The 13,684-nt window shown below is 48.0% G+C and overlaps 1 protein-coding gene across 4 annotated transcripts in view; it reads left to right on the forward strand.

Annotated features, from left to right (window-relative positions):
- Window positions 1–13,684, forward strand: part of Dgka (diacylglycerol kinase alpha) — a 31,737-nt gene that overhangs the window by 16,591 nt on the left and 1,462 nt on the right. For all 4 annotated transcript variants that reach the window (XM_037196660.1, XM_037196661.1, XM_028855469.2 and 1 more), the window contains 13 exons: window positions 30–149; window positions 260–374; window positions 1,429–1,517; window positions 1,648–1,767; window positions 1,925–2,023; window positions 2,708–2,776; window positions 3,023–3,096; window positions 3,249–3,320; window positions 5,630–5,715; window positions 5,810–5,899; window positions 11,786–11,946; window positions 12,210–12,274; window positions 12,791–12,881. In XM_037196660.1, coding sequence (XP_037052555.1) covers window positions 30–149; window positions 260–374; window positions 1,429–1,517; window positions 1,648–1,767; window positions 1,925–2,023; window positions 2,708–2,776; window positions 3,023–3,096; window positions 3,249–3,320; window positions 5,630–5,715; window positions 5,810–5,899; window positions 11,786–11,946; window positions 12,210–12,274; window positions 12,791–12,881 — 1,251 coding nt within the window. The remainder of the gene's footprint in view (window positions 1–29; window positions 150–259; window positions 375–1,428; window positions 1,518–1,647; window positions 1,768–1,924; window positions 2,024–2,707; window positions 2,777–3,022; window positions 3,097–3,248; window positions 3,321–5,629; window positions 5,716–5,809; window positions 5,900–11,785; window positions 11,947–12,209; window positions 12,275–12,790; window positions 12,882–13,684) is intronic.

The raw sequence follows: 13,684 nt of genomic DNA on the forward strand, positions 1-13,684 counted from the left end.
GCGAAAGGCTTCTCTTGGTTCCCATGCAGATTCTTCAGGAGATGATGAAAGAGATTGACTACGACGGCAATGGCTCCGTCTCCCTGGCCGAGTGGGTCCAGGCTGGGATCACCACTGTACCGCTGCTTGTGCTCCTAGGGGTGGATATGGTGAGTGGAAAAGATTTGCAAGGATGGGTCAAGAGCTGGCTCGGGGTTACAGTCACCAGAGGACCAGCGATTAGCCGTCTAAGAAGCTGGCCTCCTCTGTGACCTCCTAGACTATGAGAGATAATGGGGAACATATGTGGAGACCCAAGAGATTCTCCAGACCAGTCTACTGCAACCTGTGCGAGTTGAACATTGGCCTTGGCAAACAGGGACTGAGCTGCAACTGTGAGTGATGATACCCGGGGAGTATGGGAAAAGGCAACCCCGGCAATGAGTGGGGACGTGATGTTAAGAACTCAGAGAAACAAGGATTTGAATTTTAGGCTCTGACATTTGATGTATATGATCCTGCAAAAGCAACATAACTTTTATTTATTTATTTATTATTTATTTGGTTGCTTTGAGGCAGGGTTTCTCTGTGTAGCCTTGGCTGTCCTGCAACTCACTCTGTAGACCAGGCTGGCTTTGAACTCACAGAGATCCGCCTGCCTCTGCCTCCAAGTGCTGGGATTAAAGGCGTGCGCCACCAATGCCCAGCCTCAAAGTAACTTTTATTATGAATTATTATTATTTGTGTGCTGTGCTCAGATTCATACCCAAGTCTATATGCCTTTTTCCTTTTTTAAAATAATCTTTATTCTTTTTTTTTTTTTTTTTTTTTAAAAAAGGGCAGTAATAGCATCCCTCAGCTGTAGGGAGGAGGATCGGGAGTTAGGGGCTAGCCTCAGCTACAGAGGAAGCTTAAGGTCAGCCTAAAGTACAGCCTGTCTCAAAACAAACAAACGGGTTGGTGAGATCATCCAGTAGTAAAGGCACTGTTGCCAAACCTGATGTCCTGAGTTCAATCCCTGGATCCTCTAATGGAAGAAGAGAACTGACTAGAGAGTTGTCCTCTGAGCTCTACATGTACGTTGTGGCACATGCATGCCCACACACATACAAATACAGTCAACACATTAAAGGGGGGCGTTGTTGTTTTGCAGTACATCAAAGACTCACTTATTTTATCGAGACAAGGTTTCACTCTGTAGCTTTGGCTGGCCTGGACTCTCTATTGTCCGTTCCAGCCTAGCATGGGGACAAGGTAGAGACAGAGAGGAGGGGGCGTGTGCATTTTTAGGAGAGAGACAAGGCTTGCCCTTGCAAACTTTAATTCTCTACCACAACCTGGCAGCAAGGGTTGCATGATTTGTTCCAGTAAGCAATCCTTCCTCACTCCCAAGAAAGGCAAGAGGGGAAAGGCCACGGCTGAGGCTCTGACCTTCTTCCCTCTCCCCAGTCTGTAAGTACACTGTTCATGACCACTGTGCCATGAAGGCCCTGCCTTGTGAAGTCAGCACCTATGCCAAGTCGCGGAAAGACATTGGTGTGAGTGACCCTGTGCCCGATCCATCCCCACACCGCCAACCCCATCCCGGCCTGGTCCCTACCCTCCTTGCTGCCCTTCCCCCCACCCAAGACCCTCCCAGACAAGGGCCTGCCTCTCCCCCCCCCCAAGGTCCAGACACACGTGTGGGTTCGAGGAGGCTGTGATTCTGGGCGTTGTGACCGCTGCCAGAAAAAGATCCGAATCTACCACAGCCTGACAGGACTGCATTGTGTGTGGTGCCACCTGGAGGTCAGTTCAGGGGCTGTCCCTCCAGGCTGAGACCCAGAGTCCTCCTCTCTTACTGCCAGTTATTCTTGCTCCCGAGGGCTCTCTTTCCTGTCGGGACTTTCGAGCTGAGAACTGATAAAAGTCTCCCGCGTGGTTTGTTCTCCTTTTGTGCTCCCAGATCCACGACGACTGTCTGCAGGCTGTGGGTCCTGAGTGCGACTGTGGGCTGCTCCGGGATCATATACTGCCTCCTTCTTCCATCTACCCCAGGGTCCTGGTAAGACCGTCAGGCCGCAGCTGGGGAGCGACAGGAGCATATCCCCGATTTCCCGTGCACACACCTCTACAGAGAGAACACCTTCGGTCTGACATGTGGTTTTGTTTCTCACTGTGTGACCCTGGCTACCCTGGAACTTGCTGTATAGACCAAGCTGGCCTGCAACTCAGCTCTGCCTGCCTCTGCTCCCCACTCAAGGGATGGGATTATAGGATAGGTGTGAGCCACCATTGTAGCTAGAGTTTTCCTGCCTGGCCCACAGTCAGGACAAAGCTTTGTCACCCGCCAGTCCCACAGCTACTCAGACCTAACCAAGTAAACACAGAGACTTATATTGCTTACAAACTGTATGGCCATGGCAGGCTTCTTGCTAACTGTTCTTACAGCTTAAATTAATCCATTTCCATAAATCTATACCTTGCCACGAGGCTCGTGGCTTACCGGCGTCTTCACATGCTGCTGGTCATAGCGACGGCTGGCAGTGTCTCCCTCTGCCTTCCTGTCCTCTCAATTCTCCTCTCTGTTAGGGCCGTCATTTGATATACAGACCATCCCACAGCACACCATACTCAGCCAGAGTGACATTCAGAACAGAGAGCCAGGACCGTTAGGGTCCGAGTGAGACCCTCTCCTTCGATTCCTGGATAACCCACCTTTCCGTCCCCTTCTTTGTTCCCCTCCCAGGCGTCTGGACAAGACCGCAAACTGAAGACCACAGACGATACAACCCTCTGCAACGTTAAGGCTCTTCGGGTACAGGGCTGAGGGTCTTGGGCCTAAAGGTCATGCCAGCGTTTGATCGGAGCCTTCTTGGGAGGGGCTGAAGTAGAAAGTAGGGGATACCTGCTGTCTAATAAAAGGTCGACCTTGGTAGAGGAGGAGGGGGAGAGGAAACAGGAGGAGAGGGGAAGCGTCTTGGGGGATGCCAGTCCCATGGCTCTGAAGGACCCGCCTTTATCTTTGACAAAATCCTGCTTTCTTTACTTTCCTCCCCCGCAGATTGACCCTGTTCCCAACACCCACCCACTTCTAGTCTTTGTCAATCTGAAGAGTGGGGGGAAGCAGGGGCAGAGGTGAGGAGACAGGGAGAGGGAGGGTCGGTGTGGAGGGAGGGAGGGGGTGTGGAGGGAGGGGTCCTCTGGGGTAGACGTTCAGGCAGAGTTTGTGAAGATGGAGTGCAGAGTGTTCCTGTCACCCACGCCACGTCCCCTTTTCTATCACACAGGGTGCTGTGGAAGTTCCAGTACATGCTAAACCCACGGCAGGTGTTCAACCTGAAGGACGGTCCAGAGCAGGGGTGAGTATAGGCGTGTAGGAGGTGAGACGCTGTATCAGAAGGTGTGGGGGCTGTGGCGTGTGTGTGTGTGTGTGTGTGTGTGTGTGTGTGTGTGTGTGGTATGTATGTGTGTGAGGTATGTGTGTGAGGTATGTGTGGTGTGGTGTGTGTGTAGTGTGTGGTGTGTGTGTGTGTGTGAGGTATGTATGTGTGTGGTGTGGTGTGGTATGTGTGTAGTGTGTGTGTGGTGTGTGTGTGTGGTATGTGTGTGAGGTATGTGTGGTGTGGTGTGTGTGTAGTGTGTGGTGTGTGTGTGTGTGTGAGGTATGTGTGGTGTGGTGTGTGTGTAGTGTGTGGTGTGTGTGTGTGTGTGAGGTATGTATGTGTGTGGTGTGGTGTGGTATGTGTGTAGTGTGTGTGTGGTGTGTGTGTGTGGTATGTGTGTGAGGTATGTGTGGTGTGGTGTGTGTGTAGTGTGTGGTGTGTGTGTGTGTGGTATGTGTGTGAGGTATATATGTGGTGTAGTATGTGTGTGAGGTATGTATGTGGTGTGGTATGTGTGTGAGGTATGTGTGTGGTGTGGTATGTGTGTGCTGTTTGTGTGTGTGTAGTGTGGTGTGTGTATGTATGTGAAGGATGTGTGGTGTGTGTGGTATGTGTGTGAGGTATGTGTGTGTGTGATATGTGTGTGTGTGGTATGTGTGTGTGTGATATGTGTGTGGTGTGGTATGTATGTGGTGTGGTGTGTGTGTGTGTGTGTGTGTGTGTGTAGTATATGGAGAGAGACAGAGAGAGAGAGAGGAGACAAGACCCAGGAGCTCAGATTTCCAAAAGCTTTTTCTCTTAATGTTATTATGTCCCTCTTACTTTTGATTTTCTGATTCTCTTGGCTTTGCTCTCGAAGGATGGAGACGGAGTGCTTTCTCAAACCATGGAGGGATAAACTTTTCCCATTGTCCTTTCTCTACCCTTACTAAAATCTCAAATCTTTTTTTTCTTAATTTTTTTATCAGTGGTACACCTTGTTTTTTTTTGGTTTTTGTTTTTTTAACATGGGTTCTAGGAATCAAGACTCAGGTCTTTGTGCTGAGAGGGCATTTTACCATCTGAGCTATTTGTCCAGCTCGTTACATATTTATTTATTATTATCACTGGGGTGGGTGTGTGTGTGTGGTGTGTGTGTGTGTGTGTGTGAAGGATGTGTGTGGTATGTGTGTGAGGTGTGTGTGTGTGTGTGTGTGAAGGATGTGTGTGTGTGTGAAGGATGTGTGTGGTGTGTGTGAGGTGTGTGGTGTGTGTGTGAGGTGTGTGTGTGTCTGTGTGTGAAGGATGTGTGTGGTGTGTGGTATGTGTGTGTGTGAGAGAGAAGGATGTGTGTGGTGTGTGTGTGTGTGTGAAGGATGTGTGTGGTGTGTGTGTGTGTGTGAAGGATGTGTGTGGTGTGTGTGTGTGTGTGTGTGTGTGAAGGATGTGTGTGGTGTGTGTGTGAGGTGTGTGTGGGGTGTGTGTGTGTGTGTGAAGGATGAGTTGTGGGGGAGGGTGTTTGGGCAAATCAAAGCCAAGGAACGGTTTCGGGTGTCACCTCTAAGGAGGTCATCTCCGAGCTCACTCACTAGGCTGGCCTGGTTGACCAGTTAGCCCAGAGGTCCTCTGGCTTCCCTGGCAACTCTTGAATGACAACACACACCACCATGTCTGGCATTTTTTGCCAGCCTCTCAGCCCTGGAGTCTTTGGACAAGGGGGAACTGTAACAGGCCTTCTTTTGGGCCACTGACCAGCTCCCAAACCATGACAGAGACTTGTTATTAGTTACGAGTGCTCAGCCTTATGCTTGTCCCGCTGGCTCTTATAACTTAAATTAACTTGTTTCTCTTCATCTACCTTTTGCCTCAGGGCTTTTTGTCTTCCTTTCCTTCTGTGTTTCTGACTGTCACTGCTTGCTCTGTGGCTGGCCGGCTGGCTCTGGGCGTCTCCCTCTTTCTCCCTCATTCTCTCCTCTCTCTTCTCTCTTGTTGTTCGAGCCTAGATCCTTCCTACTTATTTTCTCTGCCTGCCAGCCCCACCTATCCCTCTCCTGCCTAGCTATTGGCTGTTGAGCTCTTTATTAGCCCAATCAGGTGCCTTAGGCAGGCAAGGTGGAACAGCAACCCATCTTCACATAGCTAAGCAGATGCAGCACAAACAGATGTAACACACCTTTGCATAAAGTGATATCCCACAACAGGAAACAGGGTCATAAGAATGAGAGACAAGATGTGACTTATCTGTCCAGGACCTGGGTAAATTCCAGTTATCCTTCTTCATTTTCTCTCCTTCCCTTTTATCTCAGGCTCAGATTTTTCAAAGACGTTCCTCAGTTCCGGGTATTGGTGTGTGGCGGAGACGGCACAGTAGGCTGGATTCTAGAGTCCATTGGTCAGTGCAGGTTCAGGCTCCCTCGGGGCAGGGGATGGGGGTGTGGTGCCCCAGGGCCCGCTCCCTCCATCCTTCTCTTCACCTGCCTCCGCAGACAAAGCCAACTTGCCCGTGGTGCCTCCGGTCGCTGTGTTGCCCTTGGGCACTGGAAACGATCTGGCGCGTTGCCTAAGATGGGGAAGAGGTAAGTGGTCAAGGGGATTTTTGCTGGAGCATGGGGGGAGCTTTAAAAGAAAGACCCAGGACTGGAGAGATGGCTCAGCGGTTACAAGCACTGACTGTTCTTCCAAAGGACCTGGGCACAATTCCCAACACCCACACGACGGCTCACGGCCTTTTGCAACAACAGTCCTAAAGATCTGACTGCGGCCTCTGTGGGTTTCTTTGACATTGTGCTTGACTGTGATAATTGTCGTTATCTGAGGCAGAGTCTTGCTGTGTCCGGTACAGTCTCAAACTTCTGGACACATTTTCCTGTCTGGGAATGAACTGGGACCCGACACAGAAAGGCCCCGGACCTGGCTCCCCTGTGTGAGTGTAAGATTCAAATGTGGGTCTTTGGGGAGAGAAGCTATGAAGGAATGGCTTCTATGAAGGGGGTCCTGTAACAAAAGAGAGTGAAATTTCAGAGGCTAAGTGAAGAATTGTAATCCCAGCCCTTAGGAGGCAGAGGCAGGCGGATCCCCGTGAGTTGGAGGCTAGCCTGGGCTACAGAGCGAGTTCCAGGACAGCCAAGGCTGTTAAACAGAGAAAAACTGTCACAAAAACAAAACAAAAGAAGAAGAAGAAAAACAGTTAAATAGAGAACTATGTATAAAATACTGGTTTTGGCAAGAGTCCTAAACAATCTTAAAAAAAAAACCAAAAACTTAACTGTAGCTAAAGTTTTTCTGGTCCTGCCTGGCCCAAGGTCAGGACAAATCTCTCTCACCCGCCAGTCCCACAGCTGCTCAAACCCAACAAAAACAATAAATACTTAATAGTAAACAAATTAATATAAATATTTCAGATACACATGCCCAGAAAGTTAACAGTTATAAGCTACTCCCTGAAGTTTTGGGGTCTATTTCTCCATGCTATTCTGGATACACACCAATACAGAATCTTCTCATCGTTTTCTTTCCTCCCTTCCTTTTGAGACAGATTGTGGCAATGTGGCCTTGTGATCCTTCTGCCTCAGCCTCCCAGGTGCTGAGATGACATGGATGTGTCAACATGCTCAGCTTCTGTTCTGTTTTACATTTATTTAATTAGTGGCAGGCAGGATGCCATGGTTACAAGTGGATGTCTGAGGGCAACTTGCAGGAGTCGGTTCTCTCCTTCTAATATGTGGGTCTCAGGGATCGAACTCGGGTACTCCGGCTTGGCGGCATATGCCTTTACCCACTGGGCCATCTCACTGTTGCCCTGTGTTGTTTTATTTTATTTAATGTATGTATTTATGTGCATGTATGTGCCCACACATAGTTTTATTTTGGTGTGTGTGTGCATATGTGTGTGTAAATGCAGGTTTGTGTGTGTGTGTGTGTGTGTGTGTGTGTGTGTGTGTGTGTGTAGCTCAGAAGGACAACCTCCAGGGTGGACCCTCTACCACTACCTTTGAAATCTAGGGCCTCTTGTCTTTTTTCCTGATGGATTTGCCAGGGTAGCTGGCTTATGGACTTCCAGGTATTCTGTATCCAGCTCCCAGCTCCCCGAGGAAGCCTTGGGAATACATCACCCATGCTCCTGTGTCTAACTGTTCTTGGTTCTGTATTTTCCAACTCTGGTCCCCATCCTGTGGGCAAGCTTTTTACCCCTGAGCTTCTTTAGCCCAGCACACATGTGACATTTTAACAAACTCACAAGGTCACACTAGACAGATTGTTCCAGGACTTTCTTCATTAATTACGTGTCTTGACAGTCTTTCCTTATTATTGTATTTTATTGTTTCCAATACCTACATCACATTTTGTGGCATAGATTTTTTTTTTTCAGTTTTTCGAGACAGGGTTTCTCTGTGTAGCTTTGGTGCCTGTCCTAGATCTCGCTCTGTAGACCAGGCTGGCCTCGAACTCACAGAGATCCACCTGGCTCTGCCTCCTGAGTGCTAGGATTAAAGGCGTGCACCACCACCTCCAGGCCTGAGACTTGGTGTAGCCATGGAACTTGCTCTGTAGACCAGGCTGGCCTGAAACTCATAGAGATCTGACTGCTTCTGCCTCCCGAGTGCTGGAATTAAAGGCGTGCGCCACCACTGCCCGGCCACAATCAGAATTCTTAACCACTGAGCCATCTCTCTAGCTCCTTAAAACCTTTTTTTTTTTTTTTCCTGGATGGTGGTGGCACACGCCTTTAATCCCAGCACTCGGGAGGCAGAGGCAGGCGAATCTTTGTGAGTTCAAGACCAGCCTGGTCTACAAAATGAGTTCCAGGAGAGACTCCAAAGCTACAAAGAGAAACCCTGTCGGGGGGGCGAGGGGGGGGGGGCCCGCCCGGACGGGACACACGGACGATGACGACACTGACTGTGGACACAAGTTCCCATCACCCACATGGCAACTCCAGTTCCAGGGGACCCAGTGCCCTCTTGTGACCTCGGTAGGCACTAGGCACGCATGTGGTATGCAGACACATATGCAGGCAAATCACCTATACACATAAAATAAAGATTAATAATAATAAAACAAAATAGCTAACTAAATTTAATGCCACAAATTTACCTTTTAGTTTTGTTAGTTTGGGCCAGGAAGGATTAGCTAATTGTATTTACTGCAAACGATTTACCCATAACTTTGTCTGTCTAGTCTGAAGTACCAAGTTACTGGTCTGTTTTGGGGTGGGGAGAGGGTTGTTTTTGTGTTTCAATTTTGAGAAGGTCCCACTGTGTCGTATTGGCTGGCCTAGATCTTGATACGTCGACCAGGCTGGCCTCAAACTGTTAGAGATCCAACAGCCTCTACCTCCCAAATGCTTAGATTAAACACATGCACCACCATGCCCCACCTCTGGTGCTTTTTGGCTCTGCAGTGATAAGAAATTTAACGAGTTCTAATTAGTATTTGGAAATTTTAAGCTGCCTCTTTGAAAGTCTGCCTCCTTCCCAATTCTGTTCACTCCTTGTCCACTACAACATTTTGGTTAAAAAATTGCCAAATTACCTTCTAAAACATGAGTAATCTACTTACGCTAACAGCAAATGAGAGTGCCAGTTTATTAATAAGCCCATTAATCGTTACTTTGATCTGATAAGCAACACAAAGTTAATGGTTTTAAATTTCTTCTGATTATAGTAGCATTGAACATCTTTAATAGGATATTATTGGTATTTCTTCTTCTGTGTTACTTTTTTGTTATGGGTTTCAATGCACTGATCTGTAAATTTGTTTTGGCTTTAATTTTTGTTTTGTTTTTGGATTAAACCTCGGACCGTGCACAATGCGAGGCAAGCACAACAATGGAGCTATGCCCCAGGCTTTTTAAGCATTTTTCTTTAATGCTGGGGAATGCAATCTGTTACAGGTGATTTTTTTTTCCAGTTTTGAATTGTTGTTTTTCATAGTTTTTTTGTTTTACAGTGCTGGGGATGGAATGTAGTTCTTGCATATGATAGACACATGTTCTACTACCAAGGCATATCTTCGTCATTCTGTTAAGCTTGTGTGTATTTAACCTAATTTTAAGTTATTGTCGGGTGGTGGTGGTGCACACCTTTATTCCAGCACTTGGGAGGCAGAGACAGTGGGATCTCTGAGTTCAAGGCCAGCCTGGTCTACAGAGCAAGTTCCAGGACAGCTAAGGCTACAACCCTGTTCCAAAATCCAAAAATAACAAATTTTATTTTTATTTATTTGTTGGCAGATTTTTGTGGGGTTGTTGTTGTTGTTTGCTAGAGACAGGGTTTTCTGTGTATCCCTCACTGTCCTGGAACTCACTCCGTAGACCAGGCTGGCCCTGAACTCAGAGATCCGCCTGCCTCTGTATTGGTGAAATTATTAAGGCCACTCCACGTAGTTAAAAGGATATTTATTTAATGGCATAATCCACAAATTAAGGGATAGGTAGGTCGCAGGGTCTGGGGAAGGTTTATCTCAATCCAGCGGTGTTCTCTGGAGCTCTGCTCGGTCCACCTCCACCGTCTAGGGTCCAGGAACACAGCGCTCGCCCATCCAGATCTCGGGTCTCCAGGCGCCTCCCCTGGCCCTGCCTCGTAGGTGTGACAGTTGCCAGAGTCTCAATGGGGGTTGGAACTTCCAGATCCAAGCTGGAATGGCTACCCACTACATCTCCCCCTTTTTGTCTAAATAAGAAGGTTCTAAACTAATACAAGACTATGTACAAAGGAATGGTTATCAAATATTGTCCAGGAATAATGAGGGATAATGACCTAGATAAGATGGAACTACAATCAATGTGAACAATATCAAGCAAGAAACACATACTAGCCGGGCGGTGGTGGCGCACTCCTTTAATCCCAGCACTTGGGAGGCAGAGGCAGGCGGATCTCTGTGAGTTCGAGGCCAGCCTGGGCTACCAAGTGAGTACCAGGAAAGGCACAAAGCTACACAGTCAAACCCTGTCTCGAAAAACCAAAAAAACAACAACAACAAAAAAAGAAACACATACTAAAATCCAGAGAAGTATAGAGCATAGGTAAATGGCATGTTATAAAGATCGTTCCAAAAGGTGTCCTATCCTAAAGAACCTGAATCTAATACTTAATATGTTCTATCTAAGATATTATATATACTAAGTTGTAACTATAACTGTTAGTCTTCAATCCCATCAAAGACCTGAGAAGGAACATAATGGTACCTGAGAGATGGTAGATGGATGCAAGCAACTTTTGGGAATCTTGCAAGAGTAGACCAAGACAGCTGGCAGCCTGGACAGTCACCTAATATTTTTTAGCATTGTTGGTGCATTCAAATTGGCTACAGGCCTAGAGTATCTGACAGACCATTTTCAGAAGCAGGAATTCTGAAAGACCATGTTACCCTGTCTTGGCAGAGTACAGTGGTCGCTTTCCTTGTGTCCTGCTTGTCCAGAAAGGACAGCATTGCATTTGTACTGTCAGACGTCAAGGCAAGGGCAGTTCTTTGCCCAGTAGGCCATTTTGTGCCAAAAAGACAAACTTCCAAATGGAAATGTCTTAGAAGCCCAACATTCTCTCAGGATCAAATTGGTGCAGCCAGGAGCAATTGTGTCTCACGTCAACAGAATTCTAAGTTATTTAAATGCCATATTCTCTAGGCCTATGAAGTCAGTAGAGCATGAGACTCTTAATCTCAGGGTCCTGGGTACAGGCCCCACGTTGGGCACCAGATATTGGTGAAATTATTAAGGCCACTCCACGTAATTAAAAGGATATTTATTTAATGGCGTAACTCACAAATTAAGGGATAGGTAGGTCGCAGGGTCTAGGGAAGGTGTATCGCAATCCAGCGTTGTTCTCTGGAGCTCTGCTCGGTCAACCTCCACCGTCTAGAGTCCGGGAACACAGAGAGCGCTCGCCCATCCAGATCTCGGGTCTCCAGGCGCCTCCCCTGGCCCCGCCTCATAGGCGTGACAGTTGCCAGAGTCTCAATGGGGGTTGGAACTTCCAGATCCAAGCTGGAATGGCTACCCACTACACCTCTGCCTCCCAAGTTCTGGGATTAAAGGCATGCGCCACCACTGCATAGCTATGTTTTTGTGTCTTGAGGCTGGCCTTGAACTCCCATGTAGCCTGGGACGGTCTTAAATTGTCAGTGGTCCTCCTTTGGCCTGCCACATGCTGGGATTGACATGAGCCACCCCAACCTGCTGTCACCCATCTTTTCCAGCCTTTTCCTGGTTTGTCCTTCACTATTCAAGGTGTATTTGGAGTAATGTCTGTCTATGCACACACCCTGGGGATGTTAATTTTCCATAACAGGGTGGAAGAGATAGCAAGATGCTGACTTTACCATTGGCTCAAGGAGCTTGGGGCTCTTGCCCTTTCACTGGCAGAAGCCTGGGGGCTTGGGTCCTCGGGAGTCTGTGCAGGTGGGCTCAGAGTAGGCTCTCTGAGGTTCGGGGACCCGTACAAAGATGTCTTCTCCACCCCTAGGTTACGAAGGTGAGAATTTGGGGAAGATTCTCAAGGACATAGAGATAAGTAAGGTGGTGTATCTCGATCGATGGTTACTGGAAGTGATACCTCAAGGAAATAATGAGAAGAGTGATCCAGTCCCCTCTCAAATCATCAATAACTACTTCTCCATTGGTGTGGTCAGTGGAGTAGGGTGGGGAGAAGGGAGAAGTGTGGGCGAGGCTGGAGGAGATCAGAAAGGAAGAGACACAGGGAAATTGGGAGTTAGGTACATAGTGGTGTGGGTTGCAGGAGGCACTTGAGACATGCTCTGCTCCAGAGCGGGGAGGCAAAAAGAAGAGGGGAAGGGTGGGGCGGGAGAGGAAAGGGAAGAGAACTTAGTAGAGAAAGACCTCTGAACAGGGAGAAGTCTGATGCCTAAGATATGCTTGTAACTCTCCAGGATGCTTCAATTGCTCACCAATTCCACCTCATGCGAGAGAAATACCCTGAGAGGTTCAACAGCAGGTGAGGAAAAAAAAAAAATAAAAGAGGGGAGAAGGGTGGCCCAGTGGTTATCTACACCCAAGCCCGATGACCTGAGTTTGACCCTTGGAACCCACATGGTGGAAAGGGGGATCTAACTCTTGCAGGCTGTCGACTGACGTCTGTATGCATGAGTGAGCGTACACACCAAATGCATAAGATGTTAAAAAGAGAGAGACGGAATGGACACTCGGTGTCAAGACTGGATTTGTGCCAGGCGTGGTGGCACACGCCTTTAATTCAGTACTTGGGAGGCAGACTTGGGAGGATCTCTGAGTTCCTGGGCAGCTAGGCTTACACAGAAGAATCCTGTCTCCAAAGACTGGATTTGTGACCAAATTTGGCACCAAAGGCTATTAGATATAGTCAGAAACACCCGCGAGGAAACACCCGAGCCAAAGCTACTGCCGTCCCCCCTGGAGTTGGGAAGCTGGCACCTTTTCTTGTCACTGTGTAACGGTCTCTTCTCTTCTGGGCTTTTTGTTGGGGCTGATGCAGAATGAAAAACAAGCTGTGGTACTTGGAATTTGCCACGTCTGAATCCATCTTCTCAACATGCAAAAAGCTGGAAGAGTTTTTGACAGTTGAGGTGCGTATGATAATACCCACTGAACCCACAGCTTTTCAACTTTTTTTTCCACTCCCCCCACCCAGACAGGGTTTTTCTGTGTAGCTTTGGAGCCTGTCTGGAGTTGTTCTGTAGACTAGGCTGGTCTCTGCCTCCTAAGTGCTAGGATTAAAGGCGTGCACCACCACCACCACCACCACCACCACCACCACCACCACCACCTCCACCACCACCACCACCACCACCACCCGGCTTCAACGGGGTATCACATTGTAGCCAAGGCTGGCCTGGAACTTACAGCAATCCTCCTGCCTCAAAGCCCTAAGTGCTGAGATTACAAGTTTTTCATTTCCTACTCAGGAGCCCCTGGGAAAGTCACACATGTGTGGACCTATATTTATTTGATTACCCAGCTCTCCAACCCTGACTTGCCAAGTTCTTAAGATATACTAGTCCCTGGGCTGGTGAGGTGGTTCAACAGGTAACCAGCTGATGACCAGAGCTCAGTCCCCATGACCCACATAGTGTAAGGAAAGAACTAACTCCTGCAAATTGTCCTCTTTACTACACAAGCGCACATACATGTCCCCCCATCCCCTCACATACAGACAAATAATAAATACATCTTTTTTTATACAGGGTCTCTCTTATGTAGATCTGACTGTCCTGGAGCTCAATATGTAGACTAGGCTGGCCTCAAACTCACAGAGATCCATCTGCCTGTCTCCCAAATGCTGGGATTAAAGGTATGGGCCACCATCCTGGGCTAATAAATACATTTCTTAGGTGGCACAAGTCTTTAATCCCAGGACTCAGGAGGCAGA

Source organism: Peromyscus leucopus, chromosome 18, assembly GCF_004664715.2.
Source record: "Peromyscus leucopus breed LL Stock chromosome 18, UCI_PerLeu_2.1, whole genome shotgun sequence".
In the NCBI taxonomy this organism is placed as follows: Eukaryota; Metazoa; Chordata; class Mammalia; order Rodentia; family Cricetidae; genus Peromyscus; species Peromyscus leucopus.